Below are 15,235 nucleotides of genomic sequence, written 5' to 3'. Positions count from 1 at the left end.
ACATGAATGAATGCATGCAATGCTCACAGCTACTCTGTGAAATAGACTCTGGTTTTCTCCATTTTACACATGAAAAAACCAAGACACAGAAATTTGCCCCCAATCACATGGATAGCAGGAGGCAGGGTGAAGACCCGTAGCCAGCCACTTTGTCTCAAAACCCAATGTTTGCTACACAGAAAAAGAAGAAAAGAAGAAAAAAGAGGAAATCAAGGAGTCAGGATCCACAAGTACAACCTTCTAACATAACCATGTAAAAACAATGACATTGGACCTGCTACTTTTCATTATCTTTTAGGAACTGCAGATCCACAAGAATCTGCAGAAGGTCACCTTGGTCTATTTTTTTCCTCGAACAATGACACAATTATACAAAAACATGATGAAATAAATGCTCCACTTCAGGCCCATTGCTGTATGGTTTCACTTTCATTTCACTGAGCTCCCGGACATGACTTGAAGAGAGAACTGAGATCTGAAGCTTAAAACAATGGTGGAGGGCATCATTTTTTGATCCCCAATGGAATGAATGAATTAGCTGAGCCTTGCTCCTATGACCTTGGCAATAGTATGTTGGTGGTTGGTAACAAGTAGTCCCTTTCTGCTCACCAAGCAGTGGATAGGATGTCATCTTCCTTGTCGCACCCACAAAAGGGGAAAGTCCCACAGCAGGGCTGCAGCCATGGCTTCCAAATGGTGTTGAACACAGACAACTGCTGCGGGACAGGTGTGAGCGTCCTTCGATGCTCTTTTATGGCTGCCTCGATTTTCTTGACCACGGAGTCAAACAACACTTCATTGTCAGGGTTAAGAGGTTGGGATTCAGAAGGGTCTCTTGAGATGTCGAAGAGCAGTGGAGGGTCGTGGTAGGTGACATCTCCAGTACATGAACACATGCCACTTCCGTAGCAGGCACCAGCTCCCTCTGGGGAAAATTTGGGAGTCACATAATGAACCTTCCACACAGTTGCACCTGGAAAACAGAGCTCCGTTGGAATGCCATATTTGTTACTATGTTAAGGCTCTTTCCATTAAAAACATATTCCTCCGATGCTTTTGCTAACAATTGAAAATCTTCTGCACAGAATTACATAGCAATAATAGCATTTCCTCAACTATAAGGACAACGCACGATTTTACTGCAACCTTGTGGACTTTCTTTTTGACTTAACATGAGAGCATTTGGAGACTAATAGTTATTGAAATGGCTGCTATAATCATGGAAATTTTAATTCAAGTTGCTACCTTGATCTGACGTGGCATAGGCAAAATGGAAACATTTTTAAGGCTGTATATCACTTTCAGGTGTGAAATTGGCAAAAGTCATTTGGCAAGATCAACCATTCTTTGTTCTTTTACTCCTCCTTCCCTTCCTCTTCCTTCCTTCCTTCCGTCCTTCCGTCCTTCTTCCTTCCTTCCTTCCTTTTCTTTCTTTCCGTATGAGCAATTAGCAATTCTATTTCCAGAGGTCAGTTTTAGACAGAAAACATCACAAGCATTTGCCAACCTCTGGTCAATGAGGTTTATGCAGAAGTCCACTGGTGTGGTCTTGCAGAAAAGCTGTGCTTTCCTAAAAGATTGGATTAAATGATCTGATTGGATCCTTCACCTCCTTTGCCCTTCCTCGTCCTTTCTGTGTGGAGTACAGAAGCAATGCCTGGAAAAACAGCAGCCATTTTGCAACCATGGGGTTAGAAGCCTAAGAATGAAAGCTGACGTGCCAGAGATGGCCAAGTGGAAACAGCAAAGGAGCCCAGGTCCCTAATCATGGTGTTGACCACTGTACCAGCCCTGTGCTTCCACCTTCTGGAAGTCTTATTATGAAAATATAAGTAAATTCTATTTGTTTAACCTTCTATAGTTAAATTTGAGAGGCTTTTGTTGTTTGCCGTGCTGTTTCCTTTTGTTTCTTACCATTGAACGTGTCTTTAACTGATACAGAAGCTAAAAGGAAGAGATTTTTGTTTGCTTGTTTTTGGTTTATGTGGGAGACATCCATATTGACATGGAGAATGGCTCGCCCTACAAGCGACGGATTGCATGGGACACCTTGCAAACTAAGTCAAGTCCAATCAAGAATTCTGGAAGGTTATCTAAATGCCCGTGAAAGAGCTTGCTTTACAGATGTAAGGAAATCATTACCATTTGCTAATTTATATTTGTTTACAAGAATCCTATAGTGTGAAGGTGGGACAGAGACAATGACTTGAACGGAGGCAGTTAGTGACTGATGTGTGCGTTAGACTGAAGTTTACAAGTGTTGCTAACTACTTGAGTGAACTTAGCTGTGAATATTCATTTTCTCCTTCTTTCTCTCTCTGACTGATTCATACACATGACCCTACACACACACACACACACACACACACACCCATTGAAAATCCTACTGTAGTGCAATGGCTGCTTAAGTAACTTTCCTAAGGAAAAATAACGCCACAATTGAGTGTTATTTGCACCGGGTGTAAATTCCCCAAAGAGAAAAAGGAGATGGGAGTGTGTCCTTATTGTGTTCCTACGTGTCCGCCAACATCATACTCACAGTCTTTCTGATGCCACCTGGCTGTGTGCAGGTAGACCCCACAGTAGTGAAAGAGGAACTCATGGTCCGAGTGGGAGACCCTGCCTTCCAGCAGGGGCATTAGGTTCCGGCCGTCAATCACTCTTAGGAGAGAAGGAGAAAGGCAGAAAGTGGTGAGAGAGGTATGGTTTCGTCACATATGTCGTAACAGAGACGGAGGAGAAGGTGGCGGAGGAGCAGGGGGAGGAGGAAGAAGAAGAAGAAGAAGAAAAAGGTGAAGAGAAAGAGGAGGAGAAAGGACTTTTTTAAACTTTCTACACATCTTCACTCATAAAAAAAAAGAAAAAGAAATAAAACCTACTATACATTTTCTAAGACAATGGGAGGGTGAGCAGCTGGAACTATGATACCGATACCCTGCAAGACACTAGGAATGAGTGTCACGGATTAGAAAATTGAGCTCTTCACACTCATTCAATTCAAGGAAAACTCAACTGCAGACAAAAACCGCCCCCCCCCAACACACACACACACACGGAATTAAACGCTTAGAGCGTGTAACGCATTTATTGATTTTAAACCCCATAGAGAAATATGGCATAATTCATCACAGGTCCATTGATGCACACTTAGGTTTATTCAGTAATTCACTTAATAAATATTTGTTTAATGGTCTAGATGCCATGAGGGATATAAAAATGAATGACGGTCAGATCCCACCCATGAGGACAAGCAAGCCCATGCCTGGATAAGTATCATATGAGAGAGAAAATAACACACGTTCTGAGAGAGACAGACAAGCCTTCCGCCATGAACTAAGGAGAAAGCTGTCTGGTCGTCTTGGCAAAATATTGAAAATTAAGCAATACGCTTCCCACACACGTACAAAATTATCTAACATATCCACATGCCTGTCCAATATCTCCCCAGATTAGGAGCAAGCACAGCTTCCATACCTGTCCTGGGGCGGGATCCCTCCGCCGATATAAGACAGCGTTGGGTAAATGTCCATCAGACTCGTGGGCTCGTCAATCACCTTGCCAGCCTCCAGGACGGTCGGCCACCGGAATATTCCCGGGACACGGATCCCGCCTTCCCATCCTCCCATCCCTTTGCCACCTGCAACCAGAGATGAATTCAACTCAACCACATCATTCTCCACGGAGTCGGAAATCAAATCTAGAGGCAACATTTTTTTGCTTGCCACATCCATACCCCATTCACGGAGAGAGAAACGCAAATAACCATGAGATATACTTCCTGCCTTCTTCCTTGAAGTGACAACTCTAGTTATGAACGTCTAGCACTCAAGTGAGAAGCCAGTAATAATAAATCAGAACAAGTGCTGTCCTAATACGGTACATTATTATGTGTCAACGAATGCCATGGACTTTCAGTTGCGTGAGAGAAGAGAACATCCCGTCAGCGGGCAAATCTTCAATCTTTATTGGGATCAGATTGGGCTCGAAAAGATGGAAAAGTAAATGAAGTTCAAACCAAGGCTAGAAAACAGGTTCTACCTTGGTTATGGTGATCCTTGAGAGATGAAGTAAGGCATTTGGACTTTATCCAGTGATCTCCCATATGGAAGAAGGAAGAGGTGAATACAGACAGGTCAACAGGGCAGAGGAGGAAAAAGCATTGAGAATCACTTCTTAAAGGACGCTTTGGGTGTGTCTGAGTACAAAACAGATGATGAATGCCCACGGTTTAGGAACAAACCTGAGATCAAGATGTTCATCGCAGGATAGAAATATGGCGCCAAATGAAATGACACAGTCAAGATCATTGACTTAAGGAAAAAACTGAGACTTTCTGGGAGGAGTGGAAAAAACTCTTCCAAAGTTGAATGATATGAGATGTCCATTGAACATCTGACAGTATGAATTACAAAGAAAGCACAAGGCAGGCTCTCTCTGGATGAAAGTGAGGGACATTAAATGGGGAAACACTTAGGTCCAAAGACTCTGATCTAACCACTGCCCAAAGCCACCTGGGTCCCCAGCGCCATCATTTATGGAAAACTTAACAAGCTCCATGAACCAAATTTGTGTTTTCTTTGTCGACAAGTAACAGACAAACAAGAAAGCATAAACCCACCCTGACATTTTCTTGATCGTATATAATAACAGGTAACTGTGTGAGGCGTAACTGGAACAAAACTAATCGTCAATGCAGGACACGTGAATTTATCTGTCAAATGGACTCAGCCCCCCATGGGAGGTACATCGGTGAGCTGGAGATTCGTTCTAGGGTAAAAACAATTTTTCCACACCTCCTTCAGAGTTGCGTGAAGGCCCTTTTTAGAACAATGGTTTTACACACACACAAGCAGGGTCACTATTCTAATAATCATGTCTCATGATGGCCTAGGTAGAGTGGCTCAATTTTATTACATAACTTTTCTATCAGGCTGAGCATCAATTTAGTCTTTGCTCATTAACAAAGTTATGCCCACACCAGGTTGACACCACCAACCACAGAAGATGAATAATTTTAGAAGCCCATCTGCTATCAATCACAGTATGTAATCTATATCTATCTACCTGTCTATTTGTCTGCCTCTCTAGCTACTTATCCATCTATGTATCTATCACCTATCTATCTTTCTGTCTACCTATATCTGTATCTAACTATCATGTCCATCTATCATCTATCTATCTACCAACCTACCTACCCACCTACCTTTGACCTATTATCTATCTCATCTCATCTATCTATCCATTGTATCTATTATCTATTGTCTATCATCTACCTCATCTATCAGCTATCTATTATCTATTTCATCTATCTATCCATCATATCTATTATCTATCAATTAATCAATCAATCTACCTATCTGGATTATCTATCTATCATCTTACCTATCTATTATCTACCTCATTTATATAGTCATCATATCTATCATCTATCTATCTTTCTCTGTCTATATTTCTATCTTTCCATCTACCTCTCTAGACTAAACTCTCTGATAAAGTATAAGGAAGTCCTAAAGTTCTGACTTTTATAGTGATGACAACTTTGACACCCTTTCAGTTTCTTTGATTGGTGTGGTGGAGGAGGTGATGTGAGGGGAACGGCAAACACCAAGTGCATTTTTAAGCTTCTCTTTTTGTTGGCACTGCTTTGCTGATGCCCAAGGAGCAAGCTCAACGGAGTTGTTGAGTAATCCAAGATGGAGCACATCAAAGAGAGTCAGAAGAATCCACTTGTAATAAGGAGGTGGGCGCCCACTCTTACCTGATCAGAATAACAGTCTTTGAAGCATAGTGATAACATGATTGATGTTATTAGATTGCAAACCCAAATTTGGATATTCAGCTGAATATTATTCTCAAGCAAGTGGCTCTCAACTGGAGGTTGACTTGGACCCTAGGGCACACCAGGCAGTCTGGAGACATTTTTGGTTGTCACTATTTTTGTGATGGGGGGTGCTCCTGCACCAGGTAGGTGGAGACCAAGGATGCTACCCAACACCCTAGAGGGCACAGGACGGCCCAGCACAGAGAGTGGTCCAGCCCCTGTGTCAGTAGTGATGAGGCTGAGAAACCTCCTTAAGATGTCATTGAAACCCTGTGTATCTATCCTCTCGAAGCTTTCAATACTGCAGGCATTTTTTGGCTTAAACTCTTGGAAATTGACCCCGACCGTGAGGCTGTTTTTCATCTAGCCTCCCAAGGAAGTAGAACTCACACAGAAACCTCCCAACTGCATCTGCCAATGAATTAACTCAAATTCGAAGCCAAGTAGACACTACAGAGGTAGGGTCCGTTCTCTGCACATCACCTTTGTAGATGCCGTTCCAGCCGCCGGCCTGTGCGCCTCCATCCTGCGCCTCCAGGCGGCCCCCATGGTCGGAGGTGAAGTAGACCAGCGTGTGATTGGCCAGCAGCTCTCGGTCCAGGGCATCCAGGATCTTCCCTGGAGGAGGAGGAAACACAGCTTTCACCTTTCCGCGTGGACCATTGTCATTCTGTGTGGACTGCCAGGCAGTTACACTTAACAGTACAATTAAATGGTATCTCATTATCTATTATAATATTATGTAATAAATCGCTATTATGTAAAACTAATATATATACATATATACAGCACACATACTATATACTATATAAAAATGTTAAATTCTATATATTCATAATTATTTATTATATATTTGTGATATAATATGTTAATATGTCATATATGTTAATAATATATTATATAATATATAAAGAATGATATATAAATATGTAATATATAAATAATATACATAATATAAAAATAATAATATACAAAACTAACAATATAGAATATGCTATATAAATAATCTATATTTACAATATTATATATATAATGCCATATAAATATATTAAACATGTTTAATATAAATACATAAAAAATCATAAACATATGTATAATAGATATAACTGTTATGTAGTAAACATAAAAGATATTTATATTAAAATATGCTTAAATATTTTAAAATATAATTATATTACATAATATATAATAATATATATTATATAATATATAATATATTATACATATATTATACAATATATATTAATACATATTATATAATTATATTATATTGAAATATATAATATGTACTGGAATATACAATAAATTTATTATTTATATGTAAATATATAATTTATTATAATCGTATATAATTTTTATGATATTGTGAATCGTATGTAATTTACATTATATATAAAATATATAATACACAATAAAATAAAATATTTATAAATATAAAAGTTATAATTTATAGTTATATAATATCTAATATTATATAATCATTGACAATTATATATTATAAAGTAGTAGCTTATATAACAACTTATTATATAATAGTAATGTATTTTTTTATGTAATATGTAATTCTGTTATTTAAAATTTAATATAACATTTTATATTCCAGTATTTTCTTATATAATCCATAAAAAATATTTTATTTTGCAAATAATGTAATACTATATAAATTATAATATATAAATACACATGCAGTATATTACAAAGTATGTAATTCTGTGGAGTATACAATATCATCATCGCCCACAATGATTCCAACAGCGAATATGAATTAGGCCCAGCAGCTAAACATGAGCACTAAGAGAAACAAATAATAGTTGAAAAATGACATCTCCGGGAATAAGCACGCAAAGTCAACCTTGCTCCAGGGAGCGGCAGCCCCATCCATTAACAGATTTACTGTTCCCTGTCACTCTCTGAAGTCTGCCTCTAAATTGCACGTTATTCTTGCTGTTCGGGTTGCAGCTAAGCATCTGAGAGGAATGAATACTTTGCTAGACTCGGCAAGCATTGTGTTGATAAACCCTTAAGAGGACAAACAGTGCTTGAAACCAAGGAGACAGCTGATCTAGCTGTGTCCCAAACGACGCTGCCTGGATTTCTGCTTCCTGACAGTCACCTGCCCATCCGCTGCGTAGGTCACATCGTGGTCCTACTGTCCAGCACGTCACCCCCTTCCACAACCCTGTCCCGATCAAAGATGTAAGACGATGTGACAAGCTGCAAAGAAAACTCCTTGTTTATACGCAAACTCCTGACTTTCTGTTTAATGATTGTTTAAAAGGGATTTGTCTTAGAGGCCACATTGGCCATTTTTCAGAAATGTTGCACCAGAAATTAAGATTTTCTTTGAAAGCCCAGGGCTTGTAAGAGAACATATTATAATAGCTGCCTGGTAAGAGAAGAATTGGACGTAAATTATCAGTTCTCATTGGAGCTGGCTACTGTATTAACCGTAAGGGTAACTTGTAACTTGTACCAAGTAAATAAAATAGATGCAAATACTTCTTTTGTTTGGAAATATGCATATGTTAATCTCTGTGTATGTAATATACAAAACACATGGATGCATGTGTGCATATGTAAATGCACAGGGCAACAGAATAACCCTAAGGTCTCCTACCACACAAAAATACAAGGAAAGAGGTCAAGAATAAAAGGTGGTTGAAAACATTTTTTAAAAGTACACATTTGCTTAAATAGAAAGTTTAAAATGTTACTGAGCCCCTGAGCATTCAGGAACTTCACATTGCACGTTGATTGGAACGTATCATAGTTACGGCTTATTTTTGGGGAATGGTTAACAATTTAATAAGCAATCTTGAGTTTCAGAACCATATTGTTAAGTAGGAAGATAATACACACAAGAGGCGCCCCTTTCATTTTTGACATGCCTCTGGGTTTGACATGTTGTTCATAAGAAATGAATGGAAAATAGAGTATTTGGAGACATGATGCAGAGAAATATTTACTTGTCATTCTCCCGTGTCAACAGGAGAATAATTTAGCCTTTACTAAATGCAATTAACAGCTTTTAAAACACATGCGCATCACGTATGTAAGTAGATTACAGAATAAAGGTAATTTGTTAGGGATAAACACTAGATATAGACCTGGATAGAGATTCCTTTTGCAGAAAACTGTCCTTTGCCTAGAGATACAAAGGCAGCAAAGTGATTTATTTCAAAACAAGATTTTCCTGGAGGAGAAGAAACATCAAGCAAAGAAATCACAGCGCTACGATGACACAAAAGTTCCAATGTTAGACCTATTCAGACACACGTGGTGGAAATATAAAAGATGAATGTACCCAAGGACAAGATTCCTCCCCGATGCAAAAGAAACCACTCGTCCTCCAGTCATCCTAACTAGTATCCTAAACTCACCGAGACTGTGGTTTACAGACTCAAAACATGTCAGATATAATGGGGTTTGATTTTTGGACACACTTTAAGTATATTTAAAGGAAGAAAGCTCTATTTCTCTCAGAGGTACTTAGCGTCAATGGACCCAGGCAGCAAAGAATTGGGTTATTATTAGTTTAGGTGGTTCTGATAGCCAGGTTTCAGAAGTCTCCACCAGCAGGAGGAAGAAAAAATTGTACTGTGTTTCAAAAGCCAAACACCTTTGTTGGGATGAAGAAATACTGTGTCGTGTGTCAAGTAGGGGGAAAAAAGCTATTAAGTAGCACAATTAATTATTGCATTGACATGGGCATAGTGTCTCCTTCCACCTTCCTGCCCACCAGCCCCTTCTCCTAATTTATTACCCTTAGTCGTGTTTTCTGTATCGATCGTGTGACTTTGAAACAAGTGGCTTTGATTTTTGTCAATTCCCTCCCACACTTCTAAGAATTTCTTATAAAGCCAACTAACAAGAACGTTTCCCTTTAAATCCATCAAAATACTGAGGAACATTGATATTCTTTACAGAACAACTTTATTAATCTTGCCACTGAGTGTTTCAGGAAAGTGGCTACGTTTATTCGAAAGATGGGGGAACCTGTATTCATAACTTGAGACTGTTTGCTTGGGAAATATTCACGGATTTTACGAAAGGTAGAGTCAGCTTTTAATTTAATTCAATGAGACAAACACTTAGCTGCCCAAGATAGGCCAGGGGCTTACGTTATTTGAGGCAATTAATACAGAATTTCTTTTCTCTAGCCGGTGAATCAGATACTTCAAGTTGTTTTCCTGAACACTTACCCACCATCCAATCCATTTCCTCTACATTATCCCCATACGATCCATATTTACTGTGCCCAACAAACTTCTTCTTGGTGATGAGCGGAGTGTGGACGTGCAGAAACGAGACAAACAGGAGAAAGGGCTCGCGTTTATACCTAAAGAGGGGAAAGTCAGGTGAGATACCTTCACAGATAAAAGTATTTCCCGCACAGGGATACGATTCTGCCTTCATTGAAAGATCTCATACCAGCTGATGGAGGTTTGCCATGTACTTAAACAGCCAACATCACTCGTGTGAGGCATGAGTCCCACAGCCAGACTTAAGCAGAAAGGGTGGAAAGAGGAATGAAGAAGAGCAGAAAATCTTTATCGCCAATAAAACATTTCGTGTAGTCTGACTTTTGATCTCTTGCATCCAGGTTAGCATCTGACATAAAACAGGAGCTTAACAGATCTTTCTCATCTTTGTTGAAGGAACGAATGAATGAAAAACCCATGTGCATTCTCTGCACCTGTCGTCTGAGTAGGCTCCCTCAGGCACGGGCTTGGAAGAATAGTATCCCAAGCCCAGACACAGATGTATTGCACTGAGCTCTCATGTGCTCCCTAATATCTATTCTCCCTGTGCCCTTTAGTAACACAAGCCCCAACATTTAACTGGACACATGGTTGCCCAGAACGCAGACTCCCTTATATCTATCTAGGAGTGTCCATATGAATAACCACAACCAAGGGAGACAAGGGGCATATAAGTAAAAAGATAGTACGCCCATCCATAGAAAGAGTTCTTCTTCACTTCTTCCATCTTCTCCCTCACACTGCCTGGAACATAAACACGATGGCTGGAGCTTTGTCATCGACTTTGAGCCATGAGGCTACTCAGTTTGCAGAAGCACAAAGGAGCTAGAGTGTCAATAACCGGAGGCAAATAAACTTCTCTCATTTACAGCTTGGCGGTTGTGTTCTGCATTTTAACGTCACAGGTAGCCATCCTAAACCTATTGCTTCAGAAACTTTTACAATCAGCAATAAGGAGGGCGAAGGGGAGAGAGTCACGTTCTCTCAAAGATAACCCAACCAACGTTGAATTGGGATGGGAGCGACAGGTAGGAAGAACAGGGTTGAATGACGGTCCCACCGTTCTGACTGCTGTGTGGGAGCAAAGAATGAACACGACAGTCACAGAAGCATTTGAGTGAATGAGTTCCCACTGCACATTCATTAACCCCGTGAACTTATGCTTTATGATCTTCCGTCCACTCCCCTCCCCGTCCCCCTAAGAGAGGAAGGAAACAAGGTCAATGAGCATCCACGCCGACAACTTTCATCTACCTGGAAGTGGTCATCCAGACGTGAGCTGACATGGAAAGATGGGCGATCATTACGCACGTGCCTGTGTGGCTTGTCTTAAACACACAAAACTTAAAACTAGGCATCTAAACAGAGTCACTTCCCAATTGTTCATGGCCAGAGAAGTATTCTCCAGGCTCTCTCTGAGGCAAAGCAAAACCAAGGTTAATCCCAAAGATTCAGTCCATGTAGATACTAATCCACCTTGAAGCAATCTGGACTAAAACATTGTAATCCGGTTTATAAAAAAAAAAAAAAAAAAAAGAGGGGAGAGGAAAATATCTATATATATTTTGTCTTTTCAGCATTCAAAATCTGCAGGAAATTTAACTCTATCTCATTTGTGTAAAGAGAGATTCCAGTAAATGGCAAATATCACACACACACAAAGAGCCAATTCCCCTGAAATAAAAACAAAATTCCCATGCAGGAAATGGGGCCAGAAATGATTTGATCACCTGTCAATAAAGGCGAGCGCCTCCTTCAGCATCAGCGAAGCGACTCTTTCCTCTTTCATCGGCTGCTGGATGATCTCGTGGTTTCTCATCAGGATGCAATTCCAGCGCCGCGTGAACCCGTAACTGGAGTACCAGGAGACGAAAAATAAGAAGGCGAGAAGGGTGAAGACGAGAATGACCTTCCAGGGGACCGGGAACCAGCGGGCGAATTTGGGAATGAGAAGCAGGAGGGGGACGAGACCCAAGACCGCCGTGGAGATCCACAGCTTGATCCTGAGCCAGCGGTGCAGTTCCGGACTCTTGGACGGCTGGCAGTCACTGAAGAGGCCAAAGGGCAGCCCATAGAAGTAGTCAAACCCATGGTTGAGGGGGTGGAAGCAGTGATCGTTCCGAGAGGCACAGCTCAATCCCTGGTGCCATTTTCCTGGAAGGAAAACAACATGGTACCCTGGCAGCACAAGCATCAACGTGTGTCTCGAACGTGGACTTCGCTCAGTCAAAGTGAAGTATGACACTTACTGCCTTGCCATGGTGGAATCTTCTTGGTGTCCCCAGTGACCGCCCTGGGAAACGCTGAGGGGGTTCCTCCATGGGCTGCCACCACCTCTTTCTCTACATCCTGCATCTTTCAGACTAAAACTGGGCAGCAGAAAACCCTTGGCTTGCTAGAAGGACAGGAGTCCAGAGCTGCACTCAGAATAAACAATTCGCTTGGTGTCTAACCACCACCTTAACCATTAACATCTTTCCAAGTATCTGGAAGGCATGTCTTGGTTGTTTTGTGTCTACACTGGCTGCAGTGTACTTTGCACATGGGGGTTCTGAGCCAGCAGTGGCTTCTGACCCCACAGAAAGGTAACCAAAATTCGGACCTCCTCCAAGGGCCCCAAGCTGAAGACGATGAACCAGCCAACGGAGTTGCTGATGAGCAGGAGGATTCAGACAATGCCAGCTGTTTTATTGAGCATTCACCACCAGCGTCAGACACTGTTCTAATTCATTCATACCCATTATAATATTTAATCCTTTCCAGACCCCTGGTCACCAATGGGAAATTCGTTGTCTAGATTGATGAATAAGCTTGAAGTCACATAGTCACGAAGATGCGTTCAGAGTTCCACGGGCCATACCTATGAGTCCGGTGCGGTAGCCACGATGCTGGAGGAGCTTGGCAAAAGTCGTTTCGTTGCTGGGCAGACCGCCTGACCCTCCAAGCCAGATGAGGGCACGGTTCAGGTTGAAGGGAGATGCCATTCCTATATTCAGAGAAGTACCAACAGGTTAGCGCCACCGTCCATCTTTTCTTGACAGTCCCTACTAAGTCCAATGTTTCCTCCTGGGATCCTTGAAATTTCTCCTCCTGCACCTCCACTATTCTGGCCTTTTTCAGATTTTCTATTGCCTTTGTGTCTGCACCTCCTCAGCTCTCCTCCTCCCGCTTGTCAAAGGCAGACGTTCTCTTAGGATTAGAAATGCAAGAAAACACAGGATGCCCCATCACATTGGAATTTCACATTAACAATGAATAATTTTCCAGACACGCCCCCAAATATTGCACAGGGCAAACTGTTACTAAAGACGTATTTGTTCATTGTTCCAAAATTCAAATTTAACTGGACGTCTTACTCTGGATGACATCCTTGGACCTCAGTTCTGAACATCAGTACCATCTTTCTACGTGGTGAAAAACCCACATCTCTATGTCTTCTCCAGACCCCTTTTCTGAAGTTCAGGTCCTGTCTTACAGCTGCCCACTGGGCATCTATATATTTAGGCATCCCAGTCTTAGCATGTCCAACACAGATCCCATTATCTTCCTCCTTCCAAACTGGCTCAGTAAAGGCCAGCATGATCCCCCATTCCTCTAAGCCAGAAATGCAACAGCTCCTTTTGAGTCCTGCTTCTGACTCGGCCTCACCTCTCGTATCCAATCCATTGGCGAGTCCTGACCACCCTACCTCCGCCAACAGTCTGACATTTATCTCCGAGGCCATCACTTTGGAGCAGAGCTTCCCCTGGGCTGTGGCGTCCCCCAGCTGATCTCCCTTCCCCCAGACTCAACCACTCTCAGAAGGAACCCTCCAATCCGTGTCCCTCCCCAGTCGAACCTCATTAATGGCCGTCCATCACCTGCTGTTGAAATCCCAACTCTTGCTATAGCTTATAGTCCTTCGTAATATGAGACGTCTGAGGGTAAGTGTGGCCACCTCGTTCTCCTCACCCACTCACAGATGCCCACATTGTCTTTGCCGTTTCCTCTGCTGACCACACCCTTCCTCCTGACTCCTTCTATTTCAAGGAACATCTTCTAGGGTGACTTTCCTGGGATGCTTTAGGGGCCCCTATGGGCTCCCATGGCTCCCTGAGATTCTGAATTGCAACTATAGTCTGCATCTCAGCCACTAGACCACGTGCACCTTGATGTGTCTATGTTCAATTTATGGTCCAACTACCAAGCATGCCCTTGGGGTCAGCCCAGTCGCCAAATGGCTAAAGTTCCTCATACTCTGCTTCGGTGGCTGGGGTTTGTGGGTTCAGATCTGAGGTGTGGACCTACTCCGTTTGTCAGCCATGCTGTGGTGGCATCCCACATACAAAATGGAGAAGGATTGGCACAGATGTTAGCTCAGGGTGAATCTTCCTCACCAAAAAAAAAAAAAAAGGGTGCCCTTTACCAAATCCTAAAAGGCAAAAGCATACTTATAATTTTCAAGAAAAGGGGCTATACCTCCTAATTCAATGTAAATACATGTATACATGTTAAATATGGTATGTATAAAATTTTTATGGGTATCATCCACTTGGTACAAAATTCGAAAGATGAAAGAGATGAAGTGTTCAAAATCTCCCTCCTGCCCTTGGACCCAGTCCCTGTAGCTCCCCTCCCAGAGGTAGCCAACATTACCAGCTGCTCCTGTGTTTCCAGGAATATCCTAGGCAGGAACAAAAGGAGACTGTCTCCCTTTTCCTTCATGATTGTGCATACTCTCCACTCTTGTTTTGCAGATTGCTTCTTTCCCTCAACAAGAATACTTTGGAGAACGCACGTGGTCATTACATAAAAAGCTTTGCCTGTCATTGTAAAGATGCCTAGGGTTCCATTTTACTAGCACACTATCATTTATTCATCACTTTCTATTGAAAAACGTTTTATTTCCCCAGTCTTTTCACACCAGATAAGTTTATAAGGAGCAGCATCGTTCTATGCATCATTTTGGACATTTGGAACTAGGACTGATAAACTTCTAGAAAATGGAGTTGCTGACTCAAAGTTTCAATGCCAAAATCCCTGTAAAGGTTCCACCAATTCCACCTTCACTCCATCAACACGCAGGAGCACCTGCCTCCCCACAGCCTCCTCAAGCAAGTAAATATTATAGAGTTTGATTTTTGCCAATGGCAACAGTTAAACCTGACATCTA

At 41.6% G+C, this 15,235-nt stretch overlaps 1 protein-coding gene across 9 annotated transcripts in view; it reads right to left on the bottom strand.

Moving 5' to 3' along the window:
- Positions 1-474: 474 nt before the first annotated feature.
- ARSH (arylsulfatase family member H) overlaps positions 475-15,235 on the bottom strand; it is a 54,932-nt gene continuing 40,171 nt past the window's right edge. For 8 of the 9 annotated variants that reach the window (XM_014826784.3, XM_070501814.1, XM_070501812.1 and 5 more), the window contains 7 exons: positions 12,944-13,069; positions 11,814-12,237; positions 10,024-10,160; positions 6,305-6,439; positions 3,475-3,637; positions 2,540-2,661; positions 475-973 (listed from right to left, as the gene is read on the bottom strand). In XM_014826784.3, coding sequence (XP_014682270.2) covers positions 606-973; positions 2,540-2,661; positions 3,475-3,637; positions 6,305-6,439; positions 10,024-10,160; positions 11,814-12,237; positions 12,944-13,069 — 1,475 coding nt within the window. In that variant the 3' untranslated portion in view covers positions 475-605. Of the gene's footprint in view, positions 974-2,539; positions 2,662-3,474; positions 3,638-6,304; positions 6,440-10,023; positions 10,161-11,813; positions 12,238-12,332; positions 12,585-12,943; positions 13,070-15,235 lie in introns of those variants that run through there. The other variant, XM_070501818.1, reaches the window with a different exon arrangement.

The sequence above is a fragment of the Equus asinus genome, chromosome X (assembly GCF_041296235.1).
Source record: "Equus asinus isolate D_3611 breed Donkey chromosome X, EquAss-T2T_v2, whole genome shotgun sequence".
In the NCBI taxonomy this organism is placed as follows: domain Eukaryota; kingdom Metazoa; phylum Chordata; class Mammalia; order Perissodactyla; family Equidae; genus Equus; species Equus asinus.
This window is presented reverse-complemented; position numbering and strand designations above follow the sequence as displayed.